The following is a 16131-nucleotide window of genomic DNA, read 5'->3' on the forward strand; positions in this document are numbered from 1 at the left end:
CTAATAATTTGGTCTATTTACACCAACACAGTATTGTAAACACATCGTTCATGGCTGGTGTGTGATTGTTTGCAGACTTTTTTTTGTACAGCTTTGACAGTCCTACTGATAGTAGTGGTGGCGCTTGGCTTGTGTGTCTAAATTCAGCACACAAAACATTCTATAATAGAATTTTGTTATTTGACGTGTCAAAATAAAAGCTTATTTAATGAGTCAAATAGTGTTATTTGACATGTATCGTTTTTGACATGCAAATACCCAAACAGCGTTCAATGTGCCTCACCCGAATCATTTGGTATTTTTTCACCTCTTAATTTCGCCTACTGTTCCAACTTGGTGGTGCACATGTAGCCTATAACCTGTTTTAGAGAAATGTAATCATCAAATATTGTAAGAGCTTTCATTGTCTGCTTATATGCCCCCTTTATTTATCCTATGGTTCTGACTTGGTGTACAGGGAGAACACTGTAAGAACAGCCCATGATCTGAATTCTGTCGTTGTACATTTCAAAAGTGCTGAACAAATATGAATACAAATACAACTACGTCCGTCGTCGCTCTATCATTAATGTCTTAATCGAAATTACGGAATGTCTCTTATCCGCTCATCGTCCCCTTATGCCATAGTTTGTACATCTTAATTGTCATTAGAAACAACATTTATTTAAGCAAGTCAGCCATATCAGCTATGTTTTTTTAAAAGGCAGTAAATGAGGCTGAATGAACTGTTTCGCTGCCAGACAGGACTCTGCTGATAACCATGGGACTGCTGTTGGGACTCTGCTGTTGGGACAGCTGAATGCCAGCAGCATACGACCCTGCATACCACTGCTGGCTTGCTTCTGAAGCTAAGCAGGGTTGGTCCTGGTTAGTCCCTGGATGGGAGACCAGATGCTGTTGGAAGTGGTGTTGGAGGGCCTCCAGTAGGAGGCACTCTTTCCTCTGGTCTAAAAATATCCCAATACCCCAGGGCAGTGATTGAGGACACTGCCCTGTGTAGAGTGCTGTCTTTCTGATGGGATGTTAAACAGGTGTCCTGACTCTCTGAGGTCATTAAAGATCCCATGGTACTTATTGTAAGAGTAGGGGTGTTAACCCTGGTGTCCTGGCTAAATTCCCATTCTGGCCCTCAAACCATCATGGTCACCTAATAATCCACAGTTTACAATTGGCTCATTCATCCCCTGTAACTATTCCCCAGGTTGTTGCTGTAAATGAGAATGTGTTCTCAGTCAACTTACCTGGTAGAAATAATGGAAAAATAAAATGTTGGCCCTAACAGCAATTCATATATTGTGTAGTGGCTTTGCTGGCATGCATCCCACTTTTTTTGTGTTGCCCTACCAAGATTTACATGCCAAAATCGCCACTGGTCAGTGTCATGCATGTGTGTTTGTGTTTTGTGTGCACTGTGGTTGTACCCATGTGTGTGCTCCTGTGTTAGGGGATTACAAAACCCACATCCTCCCCCTAAACACTCCAGCAAACATTTCTCAAGGTTCAAGGTTATTACGATGGCAACTGACACTCAGTGAGTAAGCACTTTTATAGGGCAACAACATGGTACTTCAAAATCCAAAAACATGCCATCCTCATCGCTGACATGCCCTCATAGTGTGACTGCTGATGGTTCAAGCGAACCACGTCACCTTCAGCTTAGGCCGATATGTTTATTTATAAAGTATGAGGCAAGGGCACTTCCTGCATCTATCTGGGGTCATGCGATCCTCACAATTTGGATCCATAAATGAATGGTGTGGGCTCGCCGGCCACGCTTTGCAAGCCCGATCCCTGATTGGTTATGAATTAACACGGTCAGAGTATATATATTGTGGTAGGCGTCACAGTTCCAAGAAACGAGAATACTGAAACTTCCAAGTTTCCAACAAAGGAAATAAATTAATTAGTGCCCCAGTATTTATTCTTTATTAGCCTATCACAGCACGAGAATGAGGGCACAAATCCAAAAGGTACCACAGATAGTCGAATTGTTAAAAAAGAAAACAGTTGGTTTGCAGCACTTCAAGCCAACATCTTCAGTGTGCGTCCTAGACCCGAAGGATGCTACATTGGTTGCGCCTTGTCGACACAGTCTTCCCTCGAAGACTCAGAGCCTTGACTCGATCCCTGGACCCACCAATTGGCCCTTATTTGGCAGTTTGATAGAACTACTACGCAAAGGAGGGCTGCAAAGACAACACAATGCATTGGTAAATGATAACAAAAATATATTATAACGATAAGAATAATAAGATGAAGTATAAAAACTAAAAACAATTCAACAGATGTTTTATTCTATTTCATTTTAATAAATAATTAAGTTCTTTTATTGGTGGATTAAATGTTTTGTGTCTGATATTTCTTCCTTTTAGATTGATTACCATAAGAAATTTGGAAAGATTTTTCGGATGAAACTCGGCTCCTTTGAATCGGTCCATATTGGCGCACCTTGCTTACTGGAGGCACTCTACAGAAAGGAGAGCGCTTACCCACAGCGTCTGGAGATCAAACCCTGGAAAGCATACCGAGACTTAAGAGACGAGGCATATGGACTTCTTATTCTGTAAGTGCCACTTTTCAGTATTCCTATGATATCATGCTATTTGCTCAACAGAAATACACAGATAATCTATTTTAACAGACGTAGCCTACTAATTAATATATTTCCTGCTGATTTTCAGGGAAGGGGAAGACTGGCAGAGGGTGAGAAGCGCGTTTCAGCAGAAATTGATGAAACCCACAGAAGTCGCGAAACTTGATGGTAAAATAAACCAGGTTTGTAAGATAATTTATCTGCGGTAAAACTGCACGTTTCAAGGTGAATTTGATCAAATAATGACTTTTTATTGTCTCCAAAATGTAGGTGTTGGCCGATTTCGTTAGTAGAATTGGGCAAGTGACTGACAATGGACAATTTGAGGACTTGTACTTTGAATTGAATAAATGGTCAATGGAGAGTAAGTAGCCTATTGTTTATAATATAAATAACATATTTGTAGCTAGATATACATTTTTACAATAACGATTGTTGCTTATATGTAATGTAGATGTATTAAATCATTAGAATTATTCTAAAGATAATTGAATTGTTTTAAAAACAACATTAAGTAAAAGTCTTATTAGAATGAATGGACATTATAATTGATTTGCTACTAAGGAAAAGTTAAATCAATAATACATTAATGCATGTTGTTACTCAATTAATGTTTTCAATATTTTGTTATCTAATTACAGCCATTTGCTTAGTGCTCTACGACAAACGTTTCGGACTTCTGCATGACAATGTCAACGAGGAGGCCATGACCTTTATCACATCCATAAAGACGGTAAGTGGTCATTGATTTTACACATCCAGTTACTATCTGCATATAGTGATACAGGTATTGTGGGCGCAGCTGAAGACCCCTGGCTTGGGGATGATCTTAGCGATCTTTTTGTGACAGAGCTATATTGCGCTCTTGCTCTGAGCCTATAGATGGAGTGCAGTTCACTGAGTTCACTTTAGTGAGTGCTATATTGCTCTCGCTCTGAGCCTATAGATAGAGTGCAGTTCACTGAGTTCACTTTAGTGAGTGGGCTAATCACCACTGCTACAGTTACTGATGAATCAATAGACTATCTGAAACTGGAATTCACTGGGGCAAACTAATATCTTCAGCAGCTAGGAGACATTCATGTATTTACAACATCTTTTAAACAACATTTTGTTATAGTAACCATGGTCCTGTGCTATAAGTTGATATTGAAACACTGGAGGTAGACTTTGAAAATGACTGGTTGCAACAATAAATTGTTACATTGTCATGTACTGTATGTCTTTATTTGATTGTTACATTTAAAGTCTCTCTCTCTGTGGATGTGTAGATGATGAGCACATTTGGTGCCATGATGGTCACGCCAGTGGAGCTCCACAAAAAACTGAACACCAAAACATGGCAGGACCACACCACGGCATGGGACCGTATATTCAGCACAGGTAAAAACTCCTCCTACAATGCCCCCCGACTCTCGGTCCCCTCCACATCCCTCTAAAGAAACCTCCCCTCCATGTCCCCTCTCTCCCCCTAAAACCTCAATGCCCCCTGATCTCGCTCCCAACCACCGCTAAAGCAACCACATCGCTCCCAACCACCGCTAAAGCAACCACATCGCACCCAACCACCGCTAAAGCACCCCCCCTAGTCACTTCCAACTGCCCTCCCTTTAAGTAACCTCCTCTCCATGTCCTCTCTCCCTCTGATGAAACCTCAATGCCTGCCACGTTCACTTCCAACCCCTCCCTCGGCACCCCCCAATCCCTCCAACTGCAGCGTGTCCAGATGACGTATTACCCAAGAACCGCTTTGAGCAAATTTCCAGTCAGGTGATAGGAGAGAGAGAGAGATGAACCAGGTGCCTCTGCGATCAGTGGTGGAAAAAGTACCCAATTGTGATATTTGAGTAAAAGTATAGATAGATACCTTAATAGAAAACTACTCAAGTAAAAGCCACCCAGTAAAATACTACTTGAGTAAAAGTCTAAAAGTATTTGGTTGTAAATATACTTAAGTATCAAAGTAAATGTAATTGCTAAAATATACTTAAGTATCAAAATGTAAAAGTCATTTCAAATCCCTTATATTAAGCAAAGCAGACAGAACCATTTTCTTGTTTTTAAAATGTACAAATAGCCAGGGGCACACTCCGACACTCAGACATAATTTACAAATTATGCATTTGTGTTTAGTGAGTCTGCCAGACCAGAGGCAGTAGGGGTGAATTGGACCATTTTCCTGTCCTGCTAAGTGTTCAAAATGTAACCAGTACTTTTGGGTGTCACGGAAAATGAATGGAGTAAAAGGTACATTTTTTTTATTTATGAATACAGTGAAGTAAAAGTTGTCAAATATAAATAGTAAAGTACAGATACCCCCCAAAATTACTTTAGTAGTGCTTTAAAGTATGTTTACTTAAGTACTTTACACTTGGCTCTCCCCCTCTTACACAACACAATCAGAGTTGTAGTAAACCGGATGACCTAAGGGGGAGAACACTGCCAAATATTTGTAGTAGCGGGAACAGGGATTGAGGGGAGGAGGAGAAGGGGGAGTGGAATGTTGGCTCAGGGCTTTGCTACGAATCGTTTTTTGTGCAGCTTGCTTGGCAGTGGCTTGTAGGCACCTGTCCACCCTCTCTACACACACATATATGTATATACACAGGTGCGGGGGGGGGGGGGGGGGGTCTATTTTGTGTGTGTGTGGCTTTAAGGCCTAATTGTTAAGACATGTCATTTAATGGAAAAGGGAAAAACACAACCTGCCCTGATGTTTTCATCTGATTGTCAAACAAATCACTTAAAAAAGTAGGCTACCTACCCACGTTCAGTCCACCCAAATAATTCCTGAATGAATCGATACTCCTTGCTGACAAAACAACCTTCTTGTAAAAAGAAAAGTCGGGACACATGAAAAGGGGCTGAAATACAGGATTGTCCCGGGATGACAAGTGCAGCCACAACGGGATTTTTTCTTTTTAAACCACAGAGGTGGGCTGTATCGCATTAGTGGATACTCACACTGCTCTCAGGGCAGGTCCGCCAGTTTTGACTTGCAGAAGTGATTTTTCATAGCAGGTTAAGAGTACTTACACAGCAGGTTAGGATCGTTAACATGACGGTTAGGAGAATTAACATGGCATGTTAGCAGAATTAGGTTAAGGTTAGAAAAAAGGTTAGGGTTAGCTAAAATCCTAAAATTGTCCCTGATGCCAAATCGAACATATCTAGCTACAACCAGGCCTGCCCTGGGAACAGTCTTGGGTTCCACTGATTTGGAAAATGCTTTTACCACTGTAGCAGTTCAAAATAGCATTTCAAATAAAAATGAGAATGGTTAAATTAGCATTATTTTGATTTTTGTTGCATTTAAGGAGGCTCAACGCTCAGTCCCCTCCTATATGTCATTGTAAATAAGAATTTGTTCTTAACTGACTTGCCTAGTTAAATAAAGGTTAAATAAAAAAGAAAATAAACAGTGGCTGTGTATGTTGTCCTCGTGGCCAGGTTCAGGAGATAAAAGATGGTTGAGGGCTTTTGAAAGTAGCGATAGGGAGTGGAAGTGAGGTCATTTTATGGCTTGTTAAATATCGATTACTTGTTGGTAGAAGTTTACAATTATCATTGTTTATGACTGGTTACAGCTTTCCACAAATAGAATCCATGTTTTGGTGAATAAAGTTGACCATTTAGATTGGCTTTAAAAATGGACTATATGCAGTCATTGTTTCCTAGCTTTTAAAAAATATCTTTCAGTTAATTATTTCACGTTTGTCTCTTGTTGTTGTCCGCAGCCAAAGTCTACATAGACAAGAAGATAAAACGCCATGCAGGGGCAACAGGGCCCAGTGACGACTTCCTGTGTGACATCTACCGCCACAGTCACCTGTCCAAGAAAGAGCTGTACGCCGCCATCACAGAGCTCCAGATCGGAGGAGTGGAGACGGTAAGGATCAGTTGACAAATGTAACAGAGATGGTTCGGTGAACCACACTTGCATGATGAGTATCCTTGCTAATAATTTAGCGTCACAACACTGAAGTGTGATGGTCCTCAAATTTTTCCGGTGATCTTTGATGAGTTACGTTGCTTGTCACCTGAAGACTTGCTTTATGCCTATGGTTTTAGCTTAACGGGACCCGGGTTCGAATCTCGGTCGTAAAAACAAGAACAGGGCCAGATTTATCATTCACTTGCACCAGCGCCTATTTTGCTCTTCTATTTTCTGAAAAATAAGAGGGGAAAACATGACACTCCATCCTTTATTGTTGATGACTTTCCACCTTACTCCATTTCTTGCTCCCATACATTGTTTTAACTCATTTACTCCACACTTGAAGAGGTATTCCCTCCCTGTGAGAGAAGAAACAAACAGGTGCAAACTGTAATAGTAGTGGTTCAAAGGCAAAGGTAATCTGGTCTGCAGTCCAGATGTGACAGAAACAGCCTTTGCGGAACCCCTCACATTCCTCAGCTCCATTTACTGTAAGACCCCCTCTATGGAATGCAGTTTATAGTATCTCCTTGAATGAGTCTGACAACTCTCCCCTCTCCCTCTCCCTCTCTCTCGCTTTCCCTCTTTCTCTCACTCTCTGTCTCTCTCTCTGTCTCTCTCTCTCTCTCTTCCTCTGTTGATGTTTTCTAGACTGCCAACAGCATGCTGTGGGCTATTTTCAACCTCTCCCGTAACCCCTGCGTTCAGAAGAAGCTGCTCCAAGAAATCAGAGAGGTTCTGCCTGCTAGTCAGACTCCCAGTGCCAAGCACCTCCAGAGAATGCCCTACATCAAGGCCTGCCTCAAGGAATCCATGAGGTACAGTAAGACATTCCACTGGGATGTGACGCAAAAACAATAACACTGCAGTCATCCTGTACTGTATGTCATTCAAACCGGTACACAAATCCAAAACAAATTAGTTGAGACATGGGCGCTTGACTTTGTCTGAAAATGGCTGTGCAAAAAAAAACAATAATAATTTGAATGAAACACAAAAATAAATAAAACATTTGTTGTTGCAATTTTTAAACAATTTCCTGCAATTCTGCACTGTTTATTCACAGGGGCAATCCATATTTATGAACAGAACACAAAACATTTTCTTATGTTCTGCCTTAATAAATTATATTGAACTCGAGTACTCTAATTAAAAAATATATATATTTTTAGAACATGAGGCCAGAAAAAAACGTGTGCATTTATTTAGGCCTACTGTATATGCCAACAGTGCGCAACAATGCTGAATTTATCATAACCATTACAGATAGCAAAACCTAATTTCTAAATTGCACAATATATATTCAGTCAATAAAAAAACAAGTGCCATTTAAGACTGATTTATTGAAACCACAATATCAACTAGTTATATTATATCGTGGAACACAATCTTCAAAAAGGCAGTAACCTCAGCAGTGGAGCTTGCTTGTAGAAGCCTATTACTGTGCAATGGCATAGCCTTGTTTAGTTAATTTAGCAGACAATACACTTTTATTTCCCAAGTCCTTATCACAGTCAACACACACCTAATTTATAGTAAAAAAAACTATGTGATATATCAGAATAAAATAGAACAGAATATTTTTTATAATTAACAAAATTGGCAGTGTGAAGTGATGCGCATCTCGCGTCTAGAAAAATTATTCTCAAAGAGTGATCATTTGAAACGGGGCTCAATTTGGCGAGTTGAAAGAAAAACATTTTAGGGTTACAAACCAAAATCGGTCTTCTTTTTAATATACAGACGTTTCGATTTACAAGTGTTTTTTGAGTTTAATGCAGAAACTCACACAGAGAATGTTTATGACATTTGACAGATTAGCTATTTTCCTTTTAACTTGCCTTTAAAAAAAGGTTTGAGTATGTTTAACTGATCCTAAAGAGCTTATACGTACATGTATCCTCCTGCTTCAACACTATATTTCCAAACCCTTTTTTCAAATTCCTGCAGGTTATCGCCGTCAGTTCCCTTCACGAGTCGGACCTTAGACAAAGACACTGTGTTGGGGGATTACTCCATTCCCAAGGGGGTAAATGGATTACTTCAAATTCCCTCATTTAAGAGCTCATGTTGGGGCGATTACAGTCTCGGATCATTTAACATTTGATTGATGTCTAATCAAGATTTTTATTTTTCATTTACAGACAGTGTTGATGATCAACAGCCATGCTCTGGGTGCCAATGAGGAATACTTCGACGACAGCAGCCGGTTTAAGCCAGAGCGTTGGCTAAAAGAGAGCAGTACCATCAACCCCTTTGCCCATGTGCCGTTTGGTATTGGGAAGAGGATGTGCATTGGGCGGCGTCTGGCAGAGCTACAGCTGCAGTTGGCACTCTGCTGGGTAAGAACAACCTCCTGTGCCCCCAAAGTGGCCACCTAGTTGCCAACATTGTAGTATTACCACAGGTAGTGCTTAACACCTGTGGGCGATATACAGTCAGGTTTCAATGTATACAGTCCCTTTTCACATACGTTGTGTTCTAGCCTGAATTGAAAATGGATTAAATTGATATTTTGTGTCAGCAGCCTACATACAATATCCCAATAATTATGTTTTTAGAAATTGTTACAAATTATTTAAAAATGAAAAGCTAAAATGCCTCAATAAGTTTTCAACCCCTTTGTTATGGCAAGCTTAAATAAGTTCAGGAGTAAACATCTGCTTAACAAGTCACATAATAAGTTGCATGGACTCACTCTGTGTGCAATCATAGTGTTGAACATATTTTTTTTATGACTACCTCATCTGACTACCACATCCTGTTTCCAAGAAGGCACTAAAGTAAAACTGCAAAACGTGGCAAAGAAATTAACTTTGTCCTGAATACAAAGCGTTATGTTTGGGATAAATGCAACACCACTGAGTACCACTCTTCATATTTTCAAGCATGGTGGTGACTGCGTCATGTTATGGGTATGCTTGTTATCGGCATGGACTAGAGAGTTTTTTTTTAATAAAAAAAACAGAATAGAGCTAAGCACGGGTAAAAACCTAGAGGAAAACCTGGTTCAGTGTTTTTTCTAACAGACACTGGGAGACAAATTCACCTTTCAGCAGAACAATAACCTAAAACATAAGGACAAATGGAGTTGCTTACCAAGATGACATTGAATGTTCTTAACTGGCCTAGTGACAGTTTTGACTTAAACCGGCTTGAAAATCTATGGCAAGACTTGGAAATGGCTGTCTAGCAATGATCAACAACCTGACAGAGCTTGAATGAATTTTTAAATAACAATGTGCAAATATTGTACAATACTGGTGTGCAAAGCTTGTAGAGACTTACCCAGAAAGACTCACAGCTGTAATTGCTGCCAAAGGGGTGTGAATACTTATGTAAATGAGATATTTCTGTATTTAATTTTCAATATATTTGCTAAAATTTCTAAAAACATGTTTTCACTTTGTCATTATGTGGTATTGTGTGTAGATGGGTGAGAAGAAAAATACATTTCATTCATATTGAATTCAGGCTGTAACACAACAAAATGTGAAACAAGTCAAGGGGTATGAATACTTTCTGAAGGCACTGTATAACTTTAAGTTCCAAGAAGACTTTGTCCTGCAATGTGTGTTAACCTTAAAAATATTTTTCATGTCACCATGTGAGTCTTACCTCAATTGATACTGGTTGTCCTTTTACATGCCCTTCATAATCTAATGATTGCTCCTTTTCCCCCTCTTTCTATCAGGTTGTCAGAGATTATGAAATTGTGGCGACAGATAGTGAACCAGTTGATACTATCCATTCAGGGACACTTGTTCCCAAACGTGAACTCCCTGTGGCTTTCATTAGACGATGAGGTAAGAATAACATTCACTCTTGAATATACCTCAAAATCATACATATACTGAAACTTACAGTGCCTTCGGAAAGTATTCAGACCCCTTGACTTTTCCACATTTTGTTACCTTACAGTCTTATTCTAAAATGGAATACATGTTTTTAATAAAAATCAGCTATCTACACACACTACCCCATAATGACAAAGCAAAAACTGGTTTTTAGACATTTTTGTAAATATATTCAAAATAAAAAACAGAAATACCTTATTTACATAAGTATTCAGACACTTTGCTATGTGACTCAAAATTAAGCTCAGGTGAATCGTGTTTCCATTGATCATCCTTAAGATGTTTCTACAACTTGATTGGAGTCCACCTGTGGTCAATTCAATTGATTGGACATCATTTTGAAAGGCACACACCTGTCTATATAAGGTCCCACAGTTGACAGTCCATGTCAGAGCAAAAACCAAGCCATGAGGTCAAAGGAATTGTACGTAGAGCTCCAAGACAGGATTGTGTCGAGGCACAGATCTGTGGAAAGGTACCAAAATATTTCTGCAGCATTGAAGGTCCCCAAGAACACAGTGGCCTACATCATTCTTAAATGGAAGAAGTTTGGGATGACCAAGACTTCCTAGAGCTGACCGCCAGGCAAAACTGAGCAATCGGGGGAGAAGGACCTTGGTCAGGGAGGTGACCAAGAACCTGATGGTCACTCTGACAGAGCTCTAGAGTTGCTCTGTGGAGATGGGAGAACCTTCCAGAAGGTCAACCATCTCTGTAGCACTCCACCAATCAGGCCTTTATGGTAGAGTGGCCAGACGGCAGCCACTCCTCAGTAAAATGCACATGACAGCCCGTTTTGAATTTGCCAAAAGGCACCTAAAGACTCTCAGACCATGAGAAACAAGATTCTCTGGTCTGATGAAACCAAGATTGAACTCTTTGGCCTGAATGCCAAGCGTCACATCTGGAGGAAACCTGGCACCATCCCTACGGTGAAGCATGGTGGTGGCAGCATCTTGCTGTGGGGATGTTTATTAGCGGCAGGGACTGGTAGACTAGTCAGGATTGAGGCAAAGATGAACGGAACAAAGTACAGTGAGATCCTTGATGAAAACATGCTCCAGAGCGCTCAGGACCTCAGACTGGGGTGAAGGTTCACCTTCCAACAGGACAATAACCCTAAGCACACAGGCACGAACACAGGAGTGGCTTCGGGAAAAGTCTTTGAATGTCCTTGAGTGGCCCAGCCAGAGCCCGGACATGAACCCGGAAAGACCTGAAAATACCTGTGCTGCAATGCTCCCCAACCAACCTGACAAAGGTTCAGAGGATCTGCAGAGAGTAATGAGAGAAGATCCCCAAATATATATGTGCCAAGCTTGTAGTGTCATACCCAAGAAAACTCAAGGCTGTAATCGCTGCCAAAGGTGCTTCAACAAAGTATTGAGTAAATGGTTTAAATACTTTTGTAAATGTGATATTTCAGTATTTTTTTTTGTAGATAAAAAAAAAAAAAATGTCTAAAAACCTATTTTTGCTTTGTCATTATGGGGTATTATGTGTAGATTGATGAGGGAAAAAAAAATATTTTATCAATTTTAGAACAAGGCTGTAACGTACTTTTTTGGAGAAAAGTCAAGGGTCTGAATACCTTCCGAATGCACTGTAAATCAAAATAAAGACAATATATGTATATGTACAGTACCAGTCAAACATTTGGACACATCTACTTTATTTTTACTATTTTCTACATTGTAGAAATAATAGTGAAGACATCAAAACTATGAAATAACACATATTGAATCATGTAGTAACCATTTTTTTTAAACAAATCAAAATATATTTTATATTTGAGATTCTTCAAAGTAGCCACCCTTTGTCTTGATGACAGCTCTGCACACTCTTATCATTCTCTCAACCAGCTTCATGAGGTAGTCACCTGGAATGCATTTCAGTTAACAGCTGTGCCTTGTTAAAAGTGAATTTGTGGAATTTCTTTCCTTCTTAATGTGTTTGAACCAATCAGTTGTGGTGTGACAAGGTAGGGGTGGTATACAGACGATAGCCCTATTTGGTAAAAGACCAAGTCCATATAATGGCAAGAACAGCTCAAATAGGAAAAGAGAAATGACTGTCCATCATTACTTTAAGGCATGAAGTTCAGTCAATCTGAAACGTTTCAAGAACTTTGAAGTTTTCTTCAAGTGCAGTCGCAAAAACCAAGCGCTATGGTGAAACTGGCTCTCATGAGGACCGCCACAGGAAAGGAAGACCCAGAGTTACCTATACTGCAGAGGATAGGTTCATTAGAGTTACCAGCCTCAGAAATTGCAGGCAAATAAATGCTTCACAGAGTTAAAGTAACAGACAGATCTCAACATCAACTGTTCAGAGGAGATTGTGTGAATCAGGCCTTCATGGTCGAATTTCTGCGAAGAAACCACTACTAAAGGACACCAATAATAAGAAGAGACTTGATTGGGCCAAGAAACATGAGCAACGGTTTTGATGTCTTCACTATTATTCTACAATGGAGAAAATAGGAAAAATATAGAGAAACCCTTTAATGAGTAGGTGTGTCCAAACTTTTGACTGGTACTGTATATTGTATATATACTGTATATATATCATATCTGAAATGAATATAACACACACACACACACACACACTTGTGGAATAGACACAAGCTAGAATGTGGTTTTAACCAATCAGCATTCAGGATTAGGCGCACCCGTTGTATAAACACACAATATATAACACACTGCTCAAAAAAATAAAGGGAACACTTAAACAACACAATGTAACTCCAAGTCAATCACACTTCTGTGAAATCAAACTGTCCACTTAGGAAGCAACACTGATTGACAATAAATGTCACATGCTGTTGTGCAAATGGAATAGACAACAGGTGGAAATTATAGGCAATTAGCAAGACACCCCCAATAAAGGAGTGGTTCTGCAGGTGGTAACCACAGACCACTTCTCAGTTCCTATGCTTCCTGGCTGATGTTTTGGTCACTTTTGAATGCTGGCGATGCTTCCACTCTAGTGGTAGCATGAGACGGAGTCTACAACCCACACAAGTGGCTCAGGTAGTGCAGCTCATCCAGGATGGCACATCAATGCGAGCTGTGGCAAGAAGGTTTGCTGTGTCTGTCAGCGTAGTGTCCAGAGCATGGAGGCGCTACCAGGAGACAGGCCAGTACATCAGGAGACGTGGAGGAGGCCGTAGGAGGGCAACAACCCAGCAGCAGTTCCGCTACCTCCGCCTTTGTGCAAGGAGGAGCAGGAGGAGCACTGCCAGAGCCCTGCAAAATGACCTCCAGAAGGCAGCAAATGTGCATGTGTCTGCTCAAACGGTCAGAAACAGAGTCCATGAGGGTGGTATGAGGGCCCGACGTCCACACGTGGGGGTTGTGCTTACAGCCCAACACCGTGCAGGACGTTTGGCATTTGCCAGAGAACACCAAGATTGGCAAATTTGCCACTGGCACCCTGTGCTCTTCACAGATGAAAGCAGGTTCACACTGAGCACATGTGACAGACGTGACAGAGTCTGGAGACGCCGTGGAGAACATTCTGCTGCCTGCAACATCCTCCAGCATGACCGGTTTGGCGGTGTGTCAGTCATGGTGTGGGGTGGCATTTTTTGGGGGGGCCGCACAGCCCTCCATGTGCTCGCCAGAGGTAGCCTGACTGCCATTAGGCACCGAGATGAGATCCTCAGACCCCTTGTGAGACCATATGCTGGTGCGGTTGGCCTTGGGTTCCTCCTAATGCAAGACAATGCTAGACCTCATGTGGCTGGAGTGTGTCAGCAGTTCCTGCAAGAGGAAGGCATTGATGCTATGGACTGGCCCGCCCGTTCCCCAGACCTGAATCCAATTGAGCACATCTGGGACATCATGTCTCGCTCCATCCACCAACGCCACGTTGCACCACAGACTGTCCAGGAGTTGGCGGATGCTTTAGTCCAGGTCTGGGAGGAGATCCCTCAGGAGACCATCCGCCACCTCATCAGGAGCATGCCCAGGCGTTGTCGGGAGGTCATACAGGCACGTGGAGGCCACACACACTACTGAGCCTCATTTTGACTTGATTTAAGGACATTACATCAAAGTTGGAACAGCCTGTACTGTGGTTTTCCACTTTAGTTTTGAGTGTGACTCCAAATCCAGACCTCCATGGGTTGATAAATTGGATTTCCATTGATTATTTTTGTGTGGTTTTGTTGTCAGCACATTCAACTATGTAAAGAAAAAAGTATTTAATAAGATTATTTCATTCATTCAGATCTAGGATGTGTTATTTTAGTGTACCCTTTATTTTTTTGAGCAGTGTATAAAAAGGTACATTCAACTCCACAAAAATAAGAAAACATATTAGCAGGTTGTGAAATGTTATATTTTATTCCACGTGTTATTTTCTCCAAAACAGGCTTCAAATACAGATGACTTGGACCTCACAATACGAACGATAATAGTTCTGGACCTGAATGTCCAGAGAGACTCCCTTTATTGCTGCTCTGTAAATAACAAAGAGAAAATATCAGATCTAAATATATTTGTATGTAATCCTGTCACATATACCTCAAACTAATATAAATGCATTTAAACTATTAACTATGAGAGTTAGCCTACTTGTTGACCAATAACTTTTAGCTTGTGTTGTAAGGCAACTGCACTTTACTGCCCACTAATCTTAAACAACTGTTCTTATGTCGAAAATGTTCAATAAATTATGACTTTTGTATATGTTGTCTTTGTATGTTAAAGTATATACAGTACATGTATAAAGGCTACTTATGTATTTTTTTCCATTGTGTATGAAGTGCAATAATGGTGTCAACATGATGTACATTTAAAACATTGTAATTCTTAGAGAGAATATATTTCATCCACTTTTTCTTTTTGTTGCAGTATTTTCAATGTTTGAAATTGTAATTACTTTGCGGAATATGGTTTAAGATTAGTACAACTGTATCATAGCTACACACAAAAGCTAAGGACCTAATGATTTATGGCTTTGGTAAATCATAGTAATCAAGTGCTATTTGCATGTGAAAATGTCATGGAATGCTCCATGGTAATCTTACCGGCTCTTGTGCTCAGTTCAGGGCTCCTATTCAGTCAAACCTGCATTAGCAATAGCTACTTCAACTATCCACACACCGTAGTACGGCTAGTCTTACAACAAAAAATATTATAGATATAAAAGGTAATGTATACTGCCCCCCTCTGCCATTCAGTGATCTTCTACAGTTGTCTTTAATAGTACAAGTTGCTGTAATGGTAATAGACGGGTATAATATGAACCTATTACAATAGACTTCATATGTCTATCTCACTGTAAATGTTTAGGATTTTTTACTAATCTGGTTTCAATCGTCTGAAATGCATGATCTCCTGAAAAGTGATACTATTCTTAATTTCTGCTTTGTGGATTTAGTGTATTTGTGGGCGCATGATATAGCATTTGCATGTATCTTACTGATATATCGTCTTATAAAAAGAGAAGATAGAGGTAGGTAAAGGAATACAGGTATAAACTCCATGCCGCAAGGGGCAATTTGTGATCAAAAGTCGACAGTCGACAAACTGATATAACTTTGTTTTAGAGTCTTATTGATAAGAATAATATGAATCATATTAAAGGGTTTTTCAACCAATTGGCATCCTATAGGAATACGTCTTCAGTGTGGAGAAATATTACATCATAGTCAATTATATTCTATTTAATTAATATTATTATTTAATTTCATTTACATTTTAGTCACTTAGCAGACACTCTTATCCAGAGCAACT

General features: G+C 40.1%; 1 protein-coding gene across 1 annotated transcript; it reads left to right on the top strand.

Annotated features, from left to right (window-relative positions):
- The first annotated feature begins 1839 nt into the window (after nt 1–1839).
- LOC106565076 (1,25-dihydroxyvitamin D(3) 24-hydroxylase, mitochondrial) lies at nt 1840–15079 on the top strand. Its single transcript, XM_014131709.3, has 12 exons — nt 1840–2210; nt 2373–2563; nt 2682–2775; nt 2864–2957; nt 3235–3326; nt 3865–3976; nt 6331–6482; nt 7182–7348; nt 8481–8559; nt 8675–8872; nt 10225–10336; nt 14765–15079. Exons 1-11 carry the CDS (start codon nt 1950–1952, stop codon nt 10333–10335), a joined length of 1551 nt encoding a protein of 516 aa, XP_013987184.1. The 5' UTR covers nt 1840–1949; the 3' UTR covers nt 10336; nt 14765–15079.
- The last annotated feature ends 1052 nt before the right edge of the window (nt 15080–16131 follow it).

This window comes from Salmo salar, chromosome 12 (genome assembly GCF_965601325.2).
Source record: "Salmo salar chromosome 12, fSalSal1, whole genome shotgun sequence".
Lineage (NCBI taxonomy): Eukaryota > Metazoa > Chordata > Actinopteri > Salmoniformes > Salmonidae > Salmo > Salmo salar.